Genomic DNA, 25,240 nt, shown 5'->3' with positions numbered 1-25,240 from the left:
GCAAAGCTTATGCAAGGGCAGAGGAGGAGAAGGTTTTTTCCTGCAGCAACCCAAAGCAGCAGCATCCCTCTTTCTTCCTCTCGTTCCACAGGAACGCCTAGGTGAAGTTTTGAGGCTGATAGTCTGCCTTTACACTGAGCTTTAGGTATGCAAGTTACTTCTAAAGCAGAGATAGTGTAACTAAAGCAGCGCAGCACTAAGCTAAGTTACCCAGCCAGACTTGCCAGCTGAGGCTCACCACCACGCTTACCAAAGCTGGCGCGCGCGCGCGCTCCAGAAGACAGCAGAGCTTGCACTTATCTGCCTCTGAAATATCACTTAGACACATTCTAACTCCCCTTGCCCTGATGCTTGCTTGTCCCCTGTCAGAAAAGCTAAGAAAGCAATCTCCTCTCTTGAAAGAGTTATTGAATTGCAGAAGTGAATTAAAACTGATAGTTTTGCTTTAAGCAAGCAACATCACCATTAGATAAAATTCAGTTTCCTAGAAAAGCAAATAGAAACGATTGTTGTCATTTTACTCAACAGAAGTTTATATTTGTCAAGTCGCAAACTTAAGTCCATCAGAGTTTAGATTAGAGAACTAAACAAAAATTACACTAAAAACCTTCTGCAGCACCAAATAGCATAGGGAACTGACAAGCAGAATTTGCCCCATGTCACTGGAATGAATCCCCAGTTCTTGTGACCAAGTCATACTCAAGAGTTTTGTAAAAAAAGCAGTTCATCCTATTTCTTGTGTGCAAGTAGCCACAAGAAGAAAGACCACACATAACCAACACTAAAAAGCAATTTTAACAGCAGTGTCCACCTAAGAAACAGAAGGGCAATTACGTGCCACTGTTGAACAGTATCTCTTCTAATGGAAGCAGCAAGCCCAAGTTTTTTCTTATTTCTTTGTATTTTCAGAAGTATATCCATACGGCCTGACCACTGTTGTGAGAAAATATTCCTCAAATTAAAAAAAAAAAGGGGGGGGGGGAGCATCAGAACAGAAATAAATAAACGGTCATAACAATTTGATAAAAGTTTTGGAGATCAGGCAGATCGGGTGTACAGTAAGCTCCAAAGCGAAGGACGCCACACCAGTACAACTAGGCTAAAGCAATTTTTTAACTCAAGCAATTCTGCTGACTTCAGCTGCGGCAGGGACACGACCTCTTTCCGTGTTAAAACATTTAAGATTTAATAGTTTAAAACCGAGACCTCAGGTGTAGAAATGGGTGCAGTTGCCAGCACAAACTAGGATGTTCTTTATACATAGCTGCACTATGCAAGTGGATGAGGCATTCTCTACCAGCTTCACTTTGTGAATAGTCCCGCAGCGCAGCCTCCAGTACAGCATATAACAGCCATAATCTCAGACCTAATTAAGGTATGGATAATCTATAGGAATTACAGGAATTGTAACTTGCATTTCCCATTCCCCAGGTGACTGCCCTAACTGCTAGGCTTCAAAACCACAATCCTCCCTTCTCACATTCAATAAATCTTGCAGAATAGCACAGCATCAAGAGTGAGTTGGGAGCACAGATTGGAATCCTGACAGGTACGGAGCACATTCTGCATCTCTCTCTGGGAACCAGGAGGTGCACTTGGACATTGCAGCTCCTAAACTTTAGGCATGCTCAAGTTCATTGCTGTATCTTACCACTAAGAACTAAACATGAGGACTGCCACAACCCAGCCAAGTCAGAGAGGCATGTTTGTAGCAAGATGACAAGCAGACAGAGACTCAAGCAGCTTCAGCATTCTCCGCAGCTTTTTTCACTGTCAATCCCTACAGATAACTTAATTCCCATATTCTGATAGACCATCTGGCCACAAAAGCTGGAAAATACCCAGACACATTCAGCAAAAGTTTAGGGAAGCCTTAACTATCAGCAAGCACTATATCAGTCACATGCTACAGAACAGAAACCCTTCCACAAATGTTACTCAGCCACCATTCCATTTTAGTTAGTTCATTAGAACACTGTAGACGCAAGCTCTCCTTCTGATGTATCTAAAATGCTTCAAAATGAAAGAAGAACACGTCATATGAAATACATGAACCTCCAAGCAATATTCAATCTATTCAGCAAAATTTGCCAAGTCTGTTTCCCTTTCTCTGCATCTGTATTTTCAGATTACTAAATCTCAGAATCATGCTGCAACTGATTGGATTGCAAAAATGTTGTGAGCCCATCAGGTATTCACTTTTGAAAGTAAACATATTGTAAAAATATTTCTATTGCTTTTACATATTTTGTTTTAAATTCAAACAAGGCATGGACTTTGTAGCAATGGCTTTAAGTTTTTATTTTAAATTAAATTAAGACTTCACTGACCAACATTAAAGTACACATTTATTCATATTATAGAAAAGTACTGAAGCTTCCAGAGACTTGCTATAATTTGCTGTTTGCAATCTCTGGGACTATTGATTTACTAACTGCTTACTCCCAGTTTTCAGCTTCAAAAAACATAGTCAAATTGAGAGGAAAAATGGATGAACCAGCTTATGTCAGCAAGACCATTTTATCTTTCGCAAAGGCAAGACCATATAAACAATAATAGATAAAGAAGTGAAACAGAGCTAAGTATTTGGAAAGAAAAGCAGTGGTGACGCATGAAACAATATTCAATCTAGTAGTTCGTCTGCCTTCTCTGTTACCTAGTGCATTGAAATTGGTTTGAAAATTGGCTGATGAGGAACTATATATATTTTCTAAATCCTCCACCATAAACAAACATAATGCATGACAATATAGAGCAAACTCATTTAGCTTGTTTCATGAAAATGCCTAGTATTTACCCAGCAGTTACACGAGCATTCAAAAAATATCTAACTGTAGCCTGCTTCCAAGGAAGTCAAGCCGATGCAAACATACTCCTTCTGTGTTTGTGTCATCCCATTCCTGATTCTAAGAACTGCCTAACACAAACATGTCAGACCTGGAAAGTTTTCATGGAAGTACAAAGTCAGCCAAAGGAGAGATTTTATGTATGTCTGACTAAATGAAGTTACACTGTGAGCTCCCACCTAAACAGATACGAGACGATCCACAGACCTCAAGACACAGCCCCCTAGAAAATCTGACTCCTTGAGTTCCACTGCTTGTGGCAATGCTTGTTTCAAAATTACTTGCATCTCCATCAAACTGAAATGCAGTCACGTCAACACAGATGTCTCTCCCTGCTGAAGTAAATAGTTTGCTCCCACACTTTAGCAAAAACCCTTCTCTCTATCCAATCTCTAATCCAACCTTTGGGAATAAAACAGAACTATGTCAATGTGCCAGTAAAAAGTAAAGTTACATTTTAATATTACGAGATGGAAGCTTCAATACACATTAAATCTGTGTCAGGGCCAAGAGGAAAATCTAGGTTATGTGGCTTCAAGCCTCATTTTAAACATGAAATTATTCCCATTTTCTCTCTTCAGCAATCAATATCCAAACAATGGTAACTAATATTGTTGAGTATTAAATGTAAAGCACTTCAAAGGCTATGGAAGAATAAGTCAAAATCTAGAGGTGGTATGAAAACTAACTGTGCAGAGTTTGCACAATTCTCAAAAAGAGGAAAGATATACCCAGCTAACCCGAGTAACATTTGTTTGCTGTTCCAAAAATAAATCACAGCTTCATATGCCTACATTTAGGACTCATTTCAGACACTAAAAAAAAATTTTGTCAAGGATATATCACAAGTAAAATAAAATAGAATCAAAACAAAAGTGGGTAAAAGTATTTCTACAGCTATCACTTATGTTTCCAATTTTGGAACACACAACTGTCCTACAAAAGAAGAGTGGAAAAAAGGATACCCCAGCACGCTCCCACTAAACGATGCCAGTACATGGCCAGCATCAAGTATCTTCTTCAGAACGTCATTAACCAAACTGCCTAATGAAAAATCCATTTCCAAGTTACAAGAGGTCAACATTTTAAGGAACTGTGAAAGGAGCTTTAATACACTAACTTTTGCTAATGCCAACTTGTTTTAAATACTTAAGCTTTGAAGCACAGAGCAAACAGATTCAGTACAATTTTTCCAGGTTTTGCTGGGGTCTTTCTAGTTCTGCTACATCTTTCAGACTTAAATACATCAAAATGACTGTATACAATGCTAATAAAACCCATCAGAATTCAGCTACCCTTTCAGTATCTATCTGCAACACTCAGTACTCACGCCACTCTGTTCACATTAATTCTTCACACACCTTATGCTTTTGCAGCGTTGCCTCTGCCTTCAAGGTCTGTTCCTACCTGTTGTTTCCTCCACTTCTCATGCTTTGTGGTACAGAAAATGAACTCACACAAACGACCCTGAAACCCCTACAACTCTGGCAGAAAAAGCAAGTTTTGTGAGTGACGAGCGCATTCTCAGAATAGACAGCTATTGACAAGGAATGGCACTGCTCTCTGCAAGAAATCCAACTATCATTTTAGTGTCGAAAAGACCCCAGCCGTTTTATTTGGAAGGGACAGATCATGCCATCAAGACTTCCTGTAACAATGGATGATGACAGAAATTGTAACTTAAAAGCAATCAAAACCTATGCCAGCCCACTCCCTTTGCCCCAGCAAATGTTAAATTCTTCTGCCAGCTAGCAGGATCCTGTATTGGTTAAGATACGACAGACCAGACTGCACAAAGAATCACCTAGTGGAGCAGGACTGAATTAAAACAAAAATATACACGACTACAGAAAATTAAAAGATGAAAAATAAAAAATAAAACTGCTACACTGAGAAAAGTATTTTCATATGCATAGAAGTATTTGTGATCAACTAGCATGTGAATTATCCTCATGATTAAGAGCTAGCCTAGCAGCAGAAAGAATTATAACTTACTACAACATATTTGAGGAATACTTTAAAACCCAGATCAATCAGAAAACATTCATGTGATTAAACAAATGTGCAGGTTTGTTGCACAAGTCAGTATGCGACATCCTCACAATTTCATTTAGCATAGAAGAACATTATTCAAAATGTTGTTAGCTGAAATTAAGTGTATTTATTTGTATATTGAGAGACTCAGCTAGTGTTACAAAATTCACATGTAGGAAGAGTATTTCCTCCTTTCCATTATTTGATGATTATTTTTAGGTACACACAACTATGCTTACAATCTCTATCCTACATTTTTAAAAAGCAAAATATATACATAACAATATTTCATACAATCCAAAGCCAGTCTGTCCACATATTTTTATTGTCAGCAATAATTTCAAGATGAATTTTACTCCACATTTCTCAGTGCTAGTTACTGCTAAGCAGTTAGTTGTTAGAGATCACTGCAATCTAATAATAGGAGAAATATTCAACCATCCCTAAAAAATACCCAGATCATGGTGTAACTGGTCTTGGATGGTGAATGTATCACCACATTCAGTATTATCAAATCATAGTTAATAACTTATTTAATCATTTAAGAATCAACAATGTTTTTATGGCTATAAAACACATTCTACTGCGCTAAAAATGCCACTGTTTTTCAAAATGAGGTTAAAAAAAAATTTCAGAGGCTTCTGGTTTAAGTTACAACATAGATCTCCAGAAAAGGAGATCTTAAAGCTTTAAGTTATACACACATATTAAATGAGTCTGAGAATTAACTCTGTACAACAGCTAGAAAAGCAGATACCCGATCAATTCAGAAGATAAAAAATGTTACAAAAACGTTGCTTAGAATCAAAAATCACATTTAAAAATATAGACAATATGGAATTGAAGACATTGTGTGCTTATCTACAGCACTAAAGACAAAAATGTGTGCCTTAGAAAATGTTTTCAGTACTAAAAATCTGGTGCTGTAGAAGCATAGGAGAGTAGCTAGGAACAACAGAAAAGCTCTAAGTACTATAACCTCTCCAATGGCTGAAAGTAACTCCACTGAAAACAAAAAGAATTTACGTCCAAAGCAGACCTCCTTTGTATAAAACTTTTCTTTAAGTCCAATTAAGTAACTGTCAGGCATTTAATGTATTTAATACAAACTTGAATAATGTCTTAAAGTGCATGAGCTTTACATAGGAAGTTCTGGACAGCAGTGTACAACTTAAGACTAAGGTAAAATAAGAAGATACATGAAAGTTGAATAGGAAAGTAAGTTATTCCTTAATGATAAACAGCAAAAACTCACGCATTTAAACCAATCATTTTGTTTTAAAAGTCACAAATGAACATAGCAGCAAAATACACGTATCAGTTGAAGGAATTACGCTCTTTCTTGGAAAGATTTCATCCATGCATAGTTTTGTAAGACTACGAAGTTCTAACTGCATACTGGAAAAGGTAACTTAAAAGTAGTACCATTTCCATTTGTGCACTTAATCTTAACTCAGCTATATGTTAACTGAATCACATTTTTTTTACCTGAACGTAAATTAGTCAAGGCAGAAAACCTGGATACAATTTGAATTAAAAGCATCCAAGACCTTATGAGTAGATACTGAAAAAGAAATATCCCTCACAAGAGAAGGAACAGGAGACGGCTGGTTCTGTTGCTACGAATGTGTAGGAAGCTGAAAGTTTCAGAGAATTGGAATGTAAAGGTGTGAGACTGAAGCAAGTTACCATGAGTTAAGAAAGGATGTGGCCTAGAATGTACGAGATATTCAGTGGCATCTGTGGACACCCACATTTTTAACCTTGCGTGCGATGCTCCTCTCACACTGAGGTACAAGCTAGGGAGTCTTGCATTTACTTCATAGCATGAGCATATCTAAGCAGTGATGACAGTGTAGACAATACACTTAATTAACAAACGCGGCGCATCCAACAGCCTAAGAACTTTACCAACTGACGGAGACTAATAGCCAAGAAAAATCATAAGGAAATCATTTGTGGATTACACTAAGTACTTAGGTAATTAAAGCAAACAAGCGTTATAAATCGATCAGTCAAAAGTGTTCTTAGATTCTCAGATACTCTTTATTGTAATCTCATGAATGTCTTTGCATTGTTTTGTATAATGTAACTTGAGAGGTGATGAAGGAAAAATCTCTGATAGGCTTAGTTATTAAATGGTGAATGTGTCTGTAGGCAAGGACAAGGTAATAAGTCTTCACCAATACCTGTCAAAAGTAGTTCAAATTAGCATAGCTTTCTTCATCCCTTGGTAATGGCATCTAACTGAAGTTATAGCAAATTATAAATTCTGCTGCTATCTATACTCAAATTTCAGATTTGAGCAGTCTAATCCTTGGGAATTAAATACAAAGTTAAAAAAAAAAAGTTCTTGCTCACCAGAAAAGAACTTTTTAATAAGCTTAATTGGCACCATCACTTTTCCTCATTAGAACAGGACATTTTTTCTCAGTATTACAAAATGAACAGAATAAGATAGCATCTAATATAGTTTATTCATCTCTTGCCAAATGTTTCCAGTACAGAAGCTGAAAAATGTAATGATTTTAATTAATCTGACGTTTGTAAGTGATGAGCATTTACTCTTCTCATTGAAGCCAATGGAAGTTACTAAAGCTGGGCAGCTTTGAACAGAAGGACGATTCCCATACTTAGAGACAAACTTTGGTAAGTAAATCGAAGTTACCTACATTTGAAACTATCGATCTCTGGGAATCTACATCTCTCTAGTGACAGCACATCTGCTACTCCAAAACTCAAATCCTTCTAAACTGATACCCACAATGAATAAATTTATTTTGGTTTTATGTAGTGCAGGGGGGGGCACATTGTGCTAAGCAGTAACAAACTGTGCTAATGCCCTGCTACAGTTTCTACCCCAAGTAGCTGAAAGGGTACAAGCTGTAAAACACAGGAAACGCGAAACACAACACAAACACAGACAGAATGACAAGTGGTTGTTATTACTGAAATGTGTTACAAAATAAGTGGATTTTCAGGAGGTTTTTTGAAGGAGGATAGTGAAGGATCTTTACGTACGTTAATTGGGAGGCTGTTCCATGTGTAGGAGGCAGCGTGGAAAAAGACACAAAGTCGGGAGTGAGCAAAAGAGACAAAAGGGGAATTAGGAGCGATGCTTGGGAAGTGCTGACAGTAAAGGAAATGACGACCAAGGTTAAGCCAGAACTAAGAGTGCCTTGAACATGGCTAACTTCACGCAAAGGAGAAAAAGAAATTCCTGGCAGAGGCTCAAAAAGCAAGGACAAGGAAACATGGGCAATTATACAGGAAAGGACAAATGATTTGTGTAGCATGTTCCATAGAAAAATAAGTAAGAGAGTTAGGAGGTGGGAGACCAGTTCACATCAAATAACTACTGTAACAAACATTTCAGTCTCAAATAATAGAAAAGAATTAACTTCAGTGAGATTATGACCAATAGCCAGCCAGATGTGAGGAGTGGTAAGAACATTAGACTGCAGCGATTCTTTATTCAAAGCTGTTAAATCATGTGAAAAATCACGAAGTAGTGTAAAAACCACATGCCCAAAATAAATCCAAACGGAAAAGGTTAGAAAAAAAAAGGTGTTTTAAACATGCCATTCAATGTAGCAGTAAAATGTGGTTGTTGTGGTTGTTCCATAAAATGAGTTCACTCAATTGATGCACAAATAAATTCTATCTATCCAGGGTTTTAGCTGCTGCATTCGTATTCATAATCACTGTCACCAGTTGTGAGAAATACACAAACTCTCAGTGTACACTGAACTTTGATGAAGAAAGGTTTTAAAATACAAAGCTACTAACCCATGAAAGAAATCAAATTAAATACTTTTTAAGCATACAAAGGGGAATGAAATACCATGACTTCACCTGTTCTGAGCCCTATGTATCTTTTTGCATGGTCTAATTTTACTTTCCTTCCAATTTTGTGTCTTTTACAAGTACATAAACGTTAGCTCTTGAGAGCTAAGAAAAAAAAATAGATTTGTCACTAACATTAGTAATAGCAAATTCTACATTACTGAAGCCTTAAATAGTAATATTGGAATTAATATTACCACTTCCTCTCAGGAAGTGTGGGCTGGATGAGTGGTCGGTGAGGTGGACTGACAACTGGCTGAATGGAAGAACTCAGAGGGTTGTCGTCAGCGGTGCCGAGTCTAGTTGGAGGCCGGTAACTAGTGGTGTCCCTCAGGGGTCAGTACTGGGCCCAGTCTTGTTCAACTTCATCAACGACCTGGATGAAGAGTTAGAATGTATCCTCAGCAAGTTTGCTGATGACACAAAACTGGGAGGTGTGGTAGATACACCAGAAGGCTGTGCTGCCATTCAGCATGACCTCGATAGGCTGGAAAGTTGGGCAGAGAGGAACTTGATGAGGTTCAACAAAGCCAAAGGCAGGGTCCTGCACCTGGGGAGGAACAACCCCATGCACCAGTACAGGCTTGGGGCAGACCTGCTGGAGAGCAGCTCTGTGGAGAGGGACCTGGGTGTCCTGGTGGATGACACATTGACCATGAGCCAGCAGTGTGCCCTGGCTGCCATGAAGGCCAATGGCATCCTGGGGTGCATTAGGAGGAGTGTGGCCAGCAGGTCAAGGGAGGTTCTCCTTCCCCTCTACACTGCCCTAGTGAGGCCCCATCTGGAGTACTCTGTCCAGTTCTGGGCTCCTCAGTTCAAGAAAGATGAGGAGCTACTGGGGAGAGCCCAGCGGAGGGCTACGAGGATGATGAGGGGACTGGAGCATCTCTCCTATGAGGAGAGGCTGAGGGAGCTGGGCTTGTTCAGCCTGAAGAAGAGAAGGCTGCGAGGGAACCTAATAAATGCTTATAAATAGCTCAAGGGTGGATGTCAGGAGGATGGGGCCAAACCCTTTTCAGTGGTGCCCAGCAACAGGACAAGGGGCAATGGGCACAAACTGAAGCACAGGAAGTTCCGTCTGAACATGAGGAAGAACTTCTTCCCTCAGCATGACAGAGCACTGGAACTGGCTGCCCAGGGAGACTGTGGAGTCTCCTTCTCTGGAGATATTCAAGACCCGCCTGGACAAGGTCCTCTGCAGCCTGCTGTAGGTGACCCTGCTTCGGCAGGAGGGTTGGACTAGATGACCCACAGAGGTCCCTTCCAACCCCTACCATTCTGTGATTCTGTGATTCTCTCCTTGCTAGTATTTTCAAAGGAACTCTAAATATATTGGTTACTCTTAGTGTTTGATATCTTTTGGGTTTAATCACAAATCCAGGTCCAAGCAACTCACATCTTATCAATAGGTGTGGAGCTTGAATATGTGTATCTGAGTTCAACTCATGATGTAATTTATGTGCACCCCTATAACAGATTATATCAAATTATATCACATTTTGCTGGAAACTTAAAAACATATATCCAAGTCTCTACTCCTCTTCCACATAGTGATAGTCCACCAGTAGGCCCAATTAGCAGTGCTTTTTTTTTTTTCCTCATTTTGTTTCCACTCATACAGTCACAAATTCACTGTTTAGAATTAGATGATTGAATGTTGGTCACTTCCACAATATCTCAGTGAGAGGACTCAGTAAAGCTGTCCCTCTCTGTTTTTTGTGTGTGTGTGTGCGCGCATGTGTGTGAATAAAACTGCAGGAAAAAGAAAATATTAAATACGTTTCCAAACTCTCTTTTAGAAGGTCTCATATTTAGGAATGTTTTCTTTAACTCAAATTAAAGCTTGTAGAAAAATTCTTTTAGCTTCAAAATGAAATCTGACTTTAAAAAAACTCTACATAGCCTTTTGCAGGTTTTAAAGCGTACAAAGAACAGGATGTCAGTTAGATCCTTAATCACAGAGCAAGAAATTTATGCACCTCTGCGCTATATGAAGGTACTCCACACAAACTTCAGTTTGAACAAGTTCATATTACACTACCTCAAACATCCAGGGAAATCTGTACTTACCCACAAATCATGTTCGGCATAATCAAACAGCAGCCAAACCTTTCTGTCACTGTGAGAAAGGAAAACCTTCTGCAATGCAATCACATTAGGGTGCTTCAGTTCTCGTAAAAGCTGCAGAGAAACAGAGAAGCTCTTGTTACTTCTGTGCTTGTTAAGAAAAAGCAAACACAACAACAAAGAACCAAAACAGGTTTTAGCGCAACCAGCAAACAAGTAACCCTAAAAGAAGCCCTAGCAGAAAATATGCCACTGATTCAGGACATTATTTTCAAAACGTCAAGATCAGGATACACGCAGCCTCCGTGGGATAGGTTGCTGTTCTGGAAGCACAGCTGCCCATCGCTAGTCACCCTTCTCCCTGTCCCACACTCGGCGCCCATCCCACCTATTCATCCCATTCGCCCTCTGTTTCTATCTTAAAGGATGTTATTGCACACAGACGTAGCTGTTCTCGTATCAAAGGTGAACATCAGGATTTAAGGATGCCAGACTGAAGCCTGTGCAGCTGGTCCAATTCTTTGTGTGGACAACATAGTTCTTGATCACCACATAATTACTGCATTATCAATAATTTGCTTTTGCATTAGATTCCTGCCTCTCTTGCCTGGAAGCCTGCAGGATGGTTGTTCTCAGAACACACAGGTGTTTTCAAAGAAAAGTTCACCAAAACCATTTTTCTAATGGTTGTTTCACCTACTATCCTGTAGTCCAGAAATAAACCTAAGCTTATTTACTGCTTGCCAGAAAGAAAAGTAGGTCTCATGACTAATTAGCACATTAAAGCAGGCGCCACTGCTGAAGTCACCCTTCTGCCAGATGAAGTCAGTCCTCAGGAGGAGCTGGGAAGCGGTACTCCCAAAAACACAATTCCCAAGGAACCACTTCTTTTTTTCCCCTCCATACTGCAGTCACAAGAATGATTGATCACTTCTGTTTTATCTGCAAATTGCTTGCATCTGCAGCACTAGTATATAAATTGCCAAGAATCAATTTATTATGGCGAAATGCTAAATGGAGCAGGTTCCAAGGCACATTTGAGAGAAATGAATTTTCCCTTTTTTCAGCTTACAGAAAAAGACTCAAGATTCTTATTTTAGAAGAAAAAAATAAGGAAAGGGATTAATTTTATATTATATTATCCTTTGGCTATACAAATACCTGTCAAGACAAGAAATCTAAAGAATATTACAGCTGTTAAATCTATTCCAGTTTTCCAGCAAATTAAATAATTTAAATGCTTTTTCTATGATGTAGGAAGTGTTTTCTTCTTTGTTTCTTCCTCGCCCTAATACTAAGCATTTCTAGCTGTAAAAGAAAGGAAGTCCTCCCTAATGAACTGATCAGTAGTCATGCCCAGGTATTACTTACGAGATACCATAAAAATCATTTTGTCATTTAACAAATAGTAACAACTTGCAGAATTATAAACTAACAAAACCCTAGAGATTAAAATTGTCTCTTCAACATGCATCAAGAGATGTTGCTGTATACCTTTAGCAATATTAAAAGCTGTTTTCCAGTAGGGATTTGATGTGATGTCTCTGCCTTTTTTCTTTACTTTTTTAATACAGAGCTCTTTTTATTTTAAGATAATTTTTTAAACTAGGAGGAGAAAAAAGAATTACAGTAGGCACTTTTTTCTTTATTTGTTATTAGATTTTTCTTAAAGACACTGTTGGCAGTAATAGTAATATAAAATAATTCCACATAGGTTTTTTTTTTAATTAAATAAAGCATTCTTTCAAAATAACTAAAACTTTGCAGTATGAAACAGCCAAAGAGAATATAGTTCCATATTAAATGCTAGCATATAATAAACAAGTTAACAGAAATATTATGTAGAGCATAAGAACAGAAAGAATGGCTGAAGTGTTAGGCATTAACAGAAAGAGATAGGAATGTGTGCATTCCACAGCCCTCAAACACCACTGCTCACGCCAGTCCATGCAGAGAAACTGTACGTAGCAGTGGTCACCATCAATCAGAATAGACTGATTAATAAATGAAAACTGAAACCTCTCCTTTTCACACAAGTCATGAAAAAGGATACTTTCATATTAAAGAAAGTGGTAAAATTCTTCTCCAAAACAACTACATACACTCTTTTACAATGAGCAAGTTACTTCTAATGCACTGTTCTTCTCCTTTGATTCAACTTTGGTAAGACAACAAGCATCCTTATTCAAACCCAGCATTTTTCACATGACGGAATCAAACTATTGGTATGATCCTGAACACTGCTTATTGTAAAAAGCACGAGAACAGGAGGAAGAAATTACTATGTTAAGTTTTATACTACATGTGTTGAGTTTTTAACAGAGAATGCCTGTATCTGACCTGAAGAATGGAGCACTCTAAGGCCAACAAACAGCATCTGCAATGAAGTCCTGAGGCTGTATTTTTCAGCTGCTGGGTGACTGGTTGCAGGCATAGATGGCAAGAGCTCCCACCAAACTACAAAAGTCTGTTTACACAGCTTACAGGCGCACTCTCTACCCGCCTGCTTCTCAAGCCTGCTCTGCTTGGAAAAGTTAGCGATTTTTCTAAACCATGTTTTAAATGAACATGTTAAAAGCAATAAGGTTATTTTTAAAGTTGCAATCTAGAAGATGCTGAGATGTTCCCGGTATCTTCATCACAGGGACCACAGCAGCATTGTAAATAACAATGTATTTTTTTTTTCTCTCAAGAGAAGCAGTTACCAAGCAAAACATATCAGACATCTGAAAGCTTACCAAAATACATCTTATCTAATAGTTGTACTTAAGAGGATATTCATAATTTATACAGAACATTTAAGGACTTGATTCCCTGACTTAAGCTCATTCTGTAGTTGTATTAGACACCAACCAATATTAAAAACTAGACTAAAAACTTGTCCAATTATCTTGTTCCATCAAATGGTGTGTAATAGAAAATACTGATAAGTTATTATTAAAAATATTTAAACAAGCTTTTGTATTATCTACTTGTAGTCCAACAGATGAGCAAATTTCTTAATTAAGAAGGAAGCTAATTAAATTTTTGTGTTATTCTCATTTGTCTACCTTAAGTGAATTCTTTGCAATTACCAGGGATAATAATTTTGCAAGTGTCTTTGTATTTTTAACAAATAGTGGATCTTTATACCTTCCTCTTCTACGGAGTCACAACCCTAATACAGCAACAGGCCACAAGAAATTCCATGTATAATAGAAAGCTGCAAGTGGAAACAAACAGCGCACATCCAGACCAGAATGGTTTTAAAGGCTTTGTGACATTCTGGCCATCAAGACTACCAGTGCCACAGCAGCCAGTTCTTCAGCAGCAGGAGCCAGACCAAAAGTCCAGTGGCTCTAGAGTCCAACGCACTGGGTCAAGAACAGGAGCTCTGCTCTAGCTACACTGGACTTGCAGTGGTGCTAGACACCAACCAATGACATCGGAAACTATAGCTTAGGGTACAAGGGGTAATAGCTTCAAAGTAAAAGAGGGCAGATTCAGATTAGATACAGAAAGAAATTCTTTACTATGAGGGTGGTGAGGCACTGCCACAGGTTGCCCAGAGAAGCTGTGGCTGCCCCCTCCCTGGAAGTGCTCAAGGCCAGGTTGGATGGGACTTTGAGCAACCTGGTCTAGTGGAAGGTGTCCCTGCCGATGGCAGGGGGATTGGAACTAGGTGGTCTATAAGGTCCCTTCCAACCCAAATCATTCCACAGCTCTATGAAGTGACCAGCATGAATCACAAAGATATGTTGGTCAGATTTATGTCTAAACATAATGTTGTATAGAGATGGACTATAGCAGAAGAGAGCACAGGGCCCAAACCAATGTTACTCACAGGTACGAAAAGAGCAGAGATGAGTCATTCAAAAAGCACTGAAAAGATGTGATCAGAAAGGAGTATGGGGCAGAACCTAAAACACAGCTATGGAAATCAAGAGAAAGCAAATTTGAGACAAGTGTTTTAAACATAAGTGTTGATCTAAGGCTTAGCTAAAAAGAAATCAGAGACTTCGGCACCAATATTTTCATTAAAATAGACAGGTGGAAGCCCCACAGAGGTCCCTTCCAACCCCCAACATTCTGTGATTCTGTGAATAATGTGGAAACATGGGGACGTATTTAAAGCTACTTGTACCACAGTTGTATCAACTGCCTACCCTAACGACTTTTACGTTTGCCTAGAACTTTGTCAATATTTAACTTCTACACCAACCACCTAATTGTATTGTCATTAATTTTTGTCTAAATGGCTGCAAAACTATGTATTGCTTTAAAGGATGCCTGGTAGCACACAGCTCTTCAGGTAACCCTAACCTTGAGGACAAAGACCTAACTCATCTCACATTAGATTTGCCACTTCTGCTTTTAGGTTAGGCAGAAAGTCATTGTGAAGGACATCATTCCGAGTTGTCAACATCTGTGCAACTTTGACTGTCCTGTACAATGGCTTTCTTGTAAACACACTAGATTTTTTTTTTATTTTATTTTGTTTTTTACATTATCTTTCTGGTCGAGAGAATTGTGGAAGCATCTTTGCTCATCACAGTTCTTAGTTGATGCCGCAGTCTCAAATTTTAAAATGCTGCATTTTGGATAGCCCAAATAGCATGAAACAGCTTGTAGGATTCCAGGCAGCTCCACAGTATATGCAGAATTGCTAGTAATTTCTTCTGCTGACAAGTAAGCTCTCTCATGAGGCACACTGAGCATCTCCCTCACAACTGGATGTCTCTTACAGCAGGGGAGGGGTGGAGATCATGATGGGAACGTCTCTGAGGCCTGAGAAAGAATTAAGTTGGCAAAGAATTGGTATAGAAGCTTGACTCATAGGAAATGTAAAGTGTCACCAGTCAAGCTGCATTAGACTTTGCATGGAAAGTCAAAATAAACAGTACAGATTGTTATTTTTCTTTAAACTATATGATATCCCACTTTCACTTTCTTATTCTTGTGCACTCTCTTGTGCTCCTTCTCTGGATAGACAATCTAAAATATTTTACCTCAGGTTTTAATGACAGCTGCGATACTGATCATGGAAAGAACAAATATACACATAATGGAAATGCCTCATGTTTAAGAAAGTGAAAATTACCACAAGTCAGATACAAGCAGAACTTGGAGGTGGCACCATAATTAGCAATTACAGAACATGCATTTATAAAGGGGACACGGAAAGCAGGCGAGGCATTTGCAGACCTGTTAACCCAATACACACAAAAGAACATTTTGAAACAATGAATACAAAGTAAAATGTGTTAAAACCAAACTATCCTGATTTTCTTCTCTGATAACTGATTTTCTACACAAGCAGAAAATCTGTGTTCAAAATTCAACTTTATGTTCTGGTTCGGCTGCAGCCGGCAACAAAAGCGCCACGCGGCCGCCCCTCCCCCCGCCGGGGTGCAGAGGAGCATGGAAAGAACCAGGCAGAAACCGGTGGGTCGGGATAAGGGCAGTTTAACAGAACAGCAAGCAAACAGAACAGGAATAACAACGGTACAGATAAGGAGAAAACACAACACAAACCGCACGACCCACAGAGCCGCCTTCCACAACCGCCACCGCAAGCTCCCGAGCTGCGCGTGAGTTCCCGCCGCGCCGCCCCCTCCCACCGGAACCCAGCGTGACGGCACATGGTATGGAATACCCGGCTCTGCTTGGCCAGGTGGGGTCAGCCCACCCGGCTGTGCCCCTTCCTGGAGTCCGGTGAAAATTAACCCTGTCCTGGCCGAACCCAGGACGCTTTATAATGGCATTAAGTAGTTCGTCAGATGGGAAAGATGACAACTGGAAGAAGTTTGAGGTGAGCAAGAAACTACCTAAGAAGGCAGTTGATGATGGAAAACATTTCAAGGTAAAGTAGTTCTCTATATTAACCAGTTGGAGAGTTACCAAATAATAGGTATTGTGATTATTAATAAAACCTGTCTTAGCATCAAAATCATGAGTGTGAATGAAATTATCTGATTAAATAAAGGCAGCATTCCCAATGAAGAAAAGCAGTGGAATAACACATCGCCTTTTATGATACTTTATTCTGTGATGGAGTAAACAAAGGCTAACAGAAACAGCATGAAATTAACAGCACAAAATCTGAATTCGTGCACTTAGAAACTAACCATGAATTTCTACCACAAACTGAGAAGTCATCAGGTGCAAGTGACAAAGAGGTAGAATTGGATTACTATAAAACAAAGACAATTAAGAGGGTAAGTCTGATATTAGATATACTAGTTGAGGTGCTTACAGGAGAGAAAGGAATGCATTGATATCAATACTTAAAGGCTTCTGTGATATGTTTTTAAAATACTATATGTGTTTTTCTTTACCTATGCTCAAACACCTTCCCCCACACGCACACACAAAAGATGAACTCGCCCTGAAAGAAGTAAAGAAGGAGCAAATAATCTCTCTCTCAACAGGGAATAAAAAGCTTGCTCAATTACTGTAACTGATCAAATACTGAAAGAAATTAAGCTTGATATCCACTAAAATACAAAGGCACGAGCAGCAAAGATGAAAGACATCATTATGCTAAATGATAATCATGGCTGAAGAACAAACAGGTACAACTGATAAGCGATAAATTCACCCTGCAAGATGGCATCTCGTGAACAGCAAGGTTCAGGATTAGCTTCTCAGTAGCAGGGAAAAGAGCATCTCTCATTTGCAGCTTGGTCATCATTGGAAAAAATATTACTTGATGAATTTGATATAACAGCCACTAGATTCAGTGATACAATGTCTATGTAGTCTGTGCTTTTATAGAAGCCTGCGTGAAAGGTGGGTTGGTGAGCTTTTATTGATCATCTCCAGCAGATGAAAAAGATCACATACTGATTGATAGCCAGCTCCTACAGTAATTTGGTTTAAACTCATTGAATTTAGCCTACAAATTGTCTGTCACCATAAAATGCAAGTAACTTCTATGGTAAGTAGACTAGCAACTAGGAAGTCTCTTGCTCTTCTGAGGTACAGAGAGTTTCCCAAAGAAAAAGACAGTTTCTGAGAGACAGAAGGAGGAGAATTATGCTGTTCCTAATGTAAACAACACGAGCAATTATGAAGGCGTTTAGCACATTTAAAAATAGTCAGACAGTACATTCCTCAAAAGAAATAACTCTTGCACAGAAATACTTTTTCACCATAGGATGAAAAATGCTTTCTAGCTACCACCTACAAAAGCAGGGTGAAGACAGATGCGTTCATCTTGTCATGAAGGAAACTTGAGAAAATTAGAGAAAACGGGAAGACAAACACTGCACTCACTACTTACAATAGTAAATCTTGCGGTAAACATGTATTTGTGTGTCAGCAATGACAAAATCCATAATCATCTTCAGAAATTTATTCTGAGGCCAGTCTCTTCTAAAAGCTTGTTCCTATTTTCATGCAGTTTACTCCACTCTTTTTGATCTATATAGTTAAACTGATCTGCAACAACCTTGGTAGTTTCTTTGATGGAAATGCACTCTGTAATGCATTTAACCATTTTCAAGGTCAGAATCAAAACCTGTAACAGGCAGAGATGCAGATCACAAGAAGACCAAAGCATGAGCCTGACTGCTCATAACAGCAATTGCACGGCATAGAATTTTAAAGCCGTCTCTTGTGTGATGAATATGTTCAAAGCCTCTAGGGTCACTGAAGTTGGTTTTAAATTGAAGCTGGGGTTTTCAAAGGAACCTAAAGATCATCATTTTACTCCTTCACAAGTTCTTTAAAAATTCCAATTTATTTAGATGTTATTAATTAAGACTAGATCCTATCCTCTGTGTTATTAATATTATTCCTTTCCACACACACCCTCTGATGCCTATGATCATACCGAGCTCATGCAGCAGCTTTTCCCTCAGGGAGGTATATATCGGCCTCTCAAAATAAAAAAAAACAAAAACAGGTAGCTATTTATTTTATTAATCTTGTAAGAACAATCATTTGCTATCTGTGGTACAGGTCTCAAAGTTATCAGGAAGAAGAAACGAGAGGGGAACCGAAACAGTGTACCACATTAAAAACGACTCAAAAGTCAGCTTTGTTTAGCGATCCAATTGATTCTCGAGTTTGAGATTTTCCAGTCTGGGTTCCCTTTTCTACTTTGAGAACTTCCACTTACAGACTTCCTGCATAACAGAAGTCAAAAAATGAAACAAGAAAAACCCTTTTTACCTAGTAATAGCTTCAAACTGACCAGGTATGGAGGGTTTGTTTCTCAGTCCTTCCCAGCTGTAAGCTGTTTATGGGTGGCACGTGTATAAGAAGTTTCAAAAAGATGGAGACAACATAAAAATGGACACAGATACATACACACCAAAAAATTTAAAAAAAAAAAAAAGGAGAGAAAGAAACTGTCCAAAGAACCTAAGAAGAAAGGTAAAAGTTTAAGTGGCAGCTTAAGCTCTACTTCAGCAAGCACATATTCTTTCTATACAGGTCTAGTCAAGCCCTGTCCTTGGACAGCCTTTGACACGCAAAACCAAGTAGGGGAGGCAGACTGAAATGCCAAAAATTAATAACTGCCATTCTTACATGAACTGCTAGGAGTGCTGCCTCAGTTTACATGGCACACTCCAAATTAAAATTAACAAGTGAAATATTTCAAAGCATGAGTCCAAGTACACTCTCTTCTTCTCTCTAATTCTTCTATACAAGCACACACTTCATCAGTTTTATCCCAAGCAGTCCATCTTGAAGCATCCCTCCAAGCCTGCTCTACATATCCTTCAATCTTCTCCTTTCACGCTTCCATCTCTTTAAAGCACACAGCCCGCAAACTGCAAGGGCTCCAAACTCCCACAAGAGAAAGATAAAGCATGTTTTAAAAAATAAATAAGTAAAAAGACATTGAATAGAATCTAGCCAGTAAATTGCCAAGTCTCATGACAGGAAGAGGACAAAAACCTGTCCCACCCTCCTCTTACGACAAGGTTTAAGAAAGTATTTATTCTACAAATATTTTCATTTTGGAAGCTGAAAATGGTCTGGCATTGCTAAATAACATTATTATTCTGAAACAAAAGCTTGGCAAAAGACTTCTTGTAAGTATTACATTTTAACTAAAATAAAGGAACAGAAAATAAAGTAACTATATTTTTAATTCTGAAGGTTCCCAGCAAAAGACAATTCAGTAACTTTAGCATTTTTCTTGAAGAACACAGGCAGAAATACAAGCATAATGATTCTTTCCATTTCTCAGTTACCCATACAGTATACCATGGCATAGACTTTTAAATAGAAAGACAGAACTGTTGTAAAATGATTTCCCAAACAAGAAAAAACTGCAATACAACTATATAAGAAAATGCCAACTGTAAGATCATACATCAATTTAGCTCCAGTGCATATACTTAATATATCCTTTATTTTCATATCTTTTCTATAAAATACATCTGAATTATTATTGAATTTCTGCAACTTCCTAAAGGAAACAAGGTTTCCCTTAGGACGATCGAATTCTATGCTCTCCCTTCTGTTAAAGGGAGCTCTGTAGTTAAATTTGGTCAGTCTGACAGATTTAACAGTAACTATTTTCCTCCCAATTGAAAGGTATAACAAAAGTTTAAGCTCCATCTCTCTCAGATTTTTCTCCTTATTTGGCCTACAATACAATAAAAGAACATTCATCCACTCAAATCAACATCAACAACTAAATGAAAACATCCATAGAAAGTAACCTGCTAAAAAGCGATATGGAACATTTGTCATTTTTGAAGATTTTAAGATTCCCTGAATTTGTTTTTCAGTTGATTAGAAAAGAAATTTCTTCTGTGATGGAGAAAATAAAAAAAAAATTCCCATCAAACTAACAAAGACTCTTAAACCTAAAGCTCTAGTAGAACAATCTTTACAATGGGGCAGTGGGGGATGACACCACTTCCCTAATGTATCTTTAAAAATTATTAAAAGCATCACATAATTCCACAAACCTACACATTCAGTCTGGGTTTTTAAACTGCAACGAGTTTTCTCTTGCAGTGCTTATTCTAGCATTTCTACACTTTTCTGATTTCCTGGCAACCAGTTAGCACCTTGTTCTCGCACTGTATCTCACAGAGAACAAACGGTGACAGTAACTGAGGTTTTCCAAAACCTTTGTAGAAGGGCAACTAACAAGACTAGACATCAATTCTGATCAATCTTCCAGTTTTCAAAGCAGGTTTTCCTCTCCAAAAGACTTCAGAAAGATAGATGTTATATGAACCAGAGTAAGAGGAACAGTGTTTTAGCAAAAGAATGGCCATAAAGTGTGTTTTTTGAACCTCAACATAATTACTTATGGCACTACGGTGATGTATGTCTTACGAGGCAATAAATTTCTAACCTATGCAAAGTATTTGGCATTGTTTGCAATGCTATTCTGAAAAGAATTCCCATAAAAGATACTTTTACAACCTATGTTTCCCCTTATTCCTAAAGTTTACTTACTATCTCCTCCACTTAACTTTTTGAATAATGTTTTTATTAAATCAAATTTTCATTTCTGTGATACTCTTCCATTTTCCAGTTTATACATCACAAACTACACAACACAAATTATAATACAAGTTATCTGACAGTTACCATGAAAATAAAATCTAGATCTTGAAAAACGTCCATCCAACCACTTCTTCTATCCTACTAGCAATACTGACCAGACTTCCAACTTGGTAAACACATCTGTTGCACCAAAGTGCAGCTCCATGCCTCTGCTTTTGATCCTGAAGTTCGCCATTGTACGCTATGAAAATTTCCTGGGTTTGCTTCTATGTAGACCCAGATCACATCAAGCGTGACAAAGCTGAGCAGGTCAATAGCCCCTCGCACCTATACCCAGGATCAAAAAAATCTTTGCCAAAACCACCCATAAAATTCAGTCAGTGAGGGCTTCTCTCAGATGATACATAACAGATTCGGCTCTGTAACAAAGTGGGCTGGAGGACTGTCAGCATCTCCTCTTAATCTGACCCCTCAATAACCAAAGCACTCCCACCAAGCGGCAAAGCTGGCTTCAGTCTTCTCCATCGCTCTGACCTGCGGAATGGAAGGGGCACAGTGCCTGAAAGGACACAACTCAAGCACGTAAGACTTCAGGACAATATTCCAAGTAAACAGAGGTCATTCCCTGCAGTCTGAAGGAAGGTATCCCCTGGAAATAGCCAAGAAACATTGCATGTATTGTATATTTGGATATATATTGCATTGTAACTTTAATCCCACACAGCTTCTCAAGTGTGCATGCTGAATGTTATGAATCCAACTCCAGAATTTAACTCTACTCCTGCTTTGTAAAGGACTTGGTATATAATTCAAGGTCAAAGAATATGCTGCTGCCGAGTACTGTCACATCTAAGTCCTCAACTCGCATACAAGTATCTCTCCATTACAAAAATACACAGGAATATAAATCAAGTGCTATAATTAGGCAACAGTCTAACAATAATTTAGAATTTCCAACAGCGTATTAGAAAGGCACTCTTCTCATAATACAAACTATTAATCCAGCACTCTCCTGTGATTCAAAACTGTTTGAAAAAAATCAATGATGGCTTAACTTTGTATCCACTGGTTGTATGCTAGATCAGTTATAAGCTACCCTGCAGTCAGCCTAAAACCGGCATAAAGTCCACACTCCGAGAAGCTCAAACGAAATGAAACTAGTGCCTACGCCCTAACCTGGACCAAACACTAATGGCTGACCCGGCAACACAAGAGCAACATCCAGTCAGGATATAATTCCGTTGGCTCCTGTTTCCATGATGCTGAATCACAAAAACCATAGATCTTTCAGGGAGGAATAATACAATCTTATAGATTGCACTAAGTTTTCAGTGACAGTACTATGAGACATAAATTGTATGTATTTTAGCATTTCAGGATTAAAAAAAAAAAATTACCTTCATACAGTTAAAGAGAGGGAAAAAGACAAAAAACCTAGTGATTATTCTTCATATGTACACGTTCTACTTGCTCCAGACTGCAAGGCAGCAGTTTAGATACATAATTTATAGTTCAAGCCTTCTTTAAACGGAAAATTAAATCAAATCAGAGGTATGAATTCAAAACATATTAAACACATTAAAGCTCTGCTCCTTATGGGAATCAGGTTAAAGCTGCTTTAGTTCTGAATGACAGCATCCATTAAAGTTTGACGTACTTCAAATGATCTGCTTTAATGTCTTAGCTCTAGTTAAACAAGCCAATAGACAAGCCTATAGTTGCAAGTATAAATTGAGTCTAATACCACACTCCAAGTGAGAAACACGCCTGCAGACTGGAGGAGAGAATGCAAGTATTTTTTTGGTTCTTAACTTCCTTTCATTAACTTGGGTCTGTTCAACACAGCAAAAGTTTTGCGCATAGCTTTACAATCAGGTTTCTTTTGTATACTGTTTCAGGATAAGATTAATTTAAGAATATTACTATTTCGGAGCTTCTACTCAAAAATTATAGAAGTAATTAGTCTGTTGACAGCTATTTACAACAAATTAAGTATTTCACTCTGGAAACACAAGGCTAGAACATTCTTAGTGTTTATTAACACAATTACCAGTTAAATTTGTTCTCCTTTTGCTCATAGGTTTTCACTTTTTACCCAAATTTTCTGCAATCTTTTTTGCCACACGTTCGACAAACCTAATGTGTGAAGCAAGCTAAAACAAGATGTTCATTGGCGGTCTCCCAAGTCATTAAACGCCTACCACAAGATTCCTCTCATACTCTCAGGATCAGACTGCAACTGGATAAAAAAAGTCAGTTTGTAATCTAAAGCCTGCTATTTCCTTATTCTTCAATTAAATATGAAAATTTCTTCTATGAGGCAGTGAATGCAGCAAAACCAGTATTTTCCCCACTAAGGTCTGATACAGTTCGGGAAGGCTCAAAAGGTGGCTTAATGTAATTCACAAAGACTGGTGAGCAAAGAGATAAAAATATAAACATATGATCTTATGGCAACCCATAAGGACTCAGATCAACATCAGTTTTGAAACAACAGTAGGTAGTAAGATGAAGAAACTAGTAACTGGTAAAACTAGTAACCGATTACTATTTACCACCCTGAGAGGTTAGGCATGCAGCATTCTGCATTTAATCTTCCACTGAATATAGCCTTTCTCTAAAGTAACTTTTACTGCAAGCAAATGGATGCTGAACTGACTTTTTGCCCACAGCAGCAAAAGCCATGTGGCTCTGAAACAACATACTATGAACACTCAACATCAAGAATTTCTTCCTGAGAACAGACTGCAGATACTGTCCCAGATATTATGCAGAAACAAGTAATTGGAAGTTACTCTCAAGACCTGCAAAAGAACTCTTTCAGATCTGGTGTATCTCATTAAGCATGCAATCAGTGGTCACAAATAACATTTTTATCATCCCAACCAAAATGACAGAGTTCATTTACATGCATCTTCCTTCTGGAATAACAACTTCAGACTGCCTGGAGAAAAAGAAATACATCTTTTCAGGAGTTAGGAAGACTTCTCACACAACTATGCCATCACCCACTACTAAGAATCCCCAAGACTACAGCGAGCCTCCTGCATGTTTGTTGCTCCTAACTTTGCCAAATCAATTGTTCGGGCTGAGGTTTTCCAGTCTGGGCACTAGGGAACATCTGATTGTTTGCATAAACCATTCAGCCCTTTACAAGAACATCACTGAGGACAAAACATGGAAAACATGTATGTTTCTACTCAAAGAACTAAGAGCTGCTGGCACTTGGTTCAGACTCCAGATTCATTTCAAGTCTGTTTATTACCCTGCCCTTGATGCAGCTGGACAAACACCAAGGAAATGAACACACCGAGCAGCACACAGACAGTACAAGCCTTTCGTGGTACGAGTAGTAGGCTTCCAGCAAGCCACCAGATCAGGGACTTGAGAACCAGTTTAAACCAAGGCCCTTCACTGGTTTTGTGCATTTGCTCGATGAGTACCCATCCGCCTTCCTTCTCCCCAGCTTAGTCCTATCCCTGGTTTCTATAAGATGGGGAGCTGAGTTTCAAAGTCACATTGTACTGGGGAGAGATTGGCTATCCTCCTTCAGTTGCCCTAGTTCTTCTGTTCTGATAAACACTGAATAACAACTCCCTAAATAACTTTTCCACATAAGTCTGTGATTTTAGATCTCCCACATCTTCCTTCCCCCCTTCTAACCAACAGACTCCCAGTCTATTTTGTCTCTGTTCATATGGATGTAGTTTTGCATCACCATCTTTCTCGACTCCCCTTGTCTTTACCTTTACTAGCGCTACTGTATCTTTCTGAGGTGGAAAGGGATCAGAATGGCAGACGCACGCTCAACATCTGAAGGCACCAGGGACTGATGAGGTTGACAGGGTCTGGTTTGTTCTCAGGTCTTGACTGCAATAGTTAACGTCAAAGTCATCCTAGTGACTTCGAATTTGCTTTTTCAGCTGCTCCTGAACTTGGAGCTGTTTCCAGAAGAGCAGTGATGAAGATTCAGAGATTCTCAC

At 38.6% G+C, this 25,240-nt stretch overlaps 1 protein-coding gene across 3 annotated transcripts in view; it reads right to left on the bottom strand.

Moving 5' to 3' along the window:
- Positions 1 to 25,240, bottom strand: part of CDK19 (cyclin dependent kinase 19) — a 133,460-nt gene that overhangs the window by 73,365 nt on the left and 34,855 nt on the right. For all 3 annotated transcript variants that reach the window (XM_075414211.1, XM_075414213.1, XM_075414212.1), the window contains one exon: positions 10,797 to 10,907. In XM_075414211.1, coding sequence (XP_075270326.1) covers positions 10,797 to 10,907 — 111 coding nt within the window. The remainder of the gene's footprint in view (positions 1 to 10,796; positions 10,908 to 25,240) is intronic.

The sequence above is a fragment of the Opisthocomus hoazin genome, chromosome 2, assembly GCF_030867145.1.
Source record: "Opisthocomus hoazin isolate bOpiHoa1 chromosome 2, bOpiHoa1.hap1, whole genome shotgun sequence".
Classification (NCBI taxonomy): Eukaryota; Metazoa; Chordata; class Aves; order Opisthocomiformes; family Opisthocomidae; genus Opisthocomus; species Opisthocomus hoazin.
This window is presented reverse-complemented; position numbering and strand designations above follow the sequence as displayed.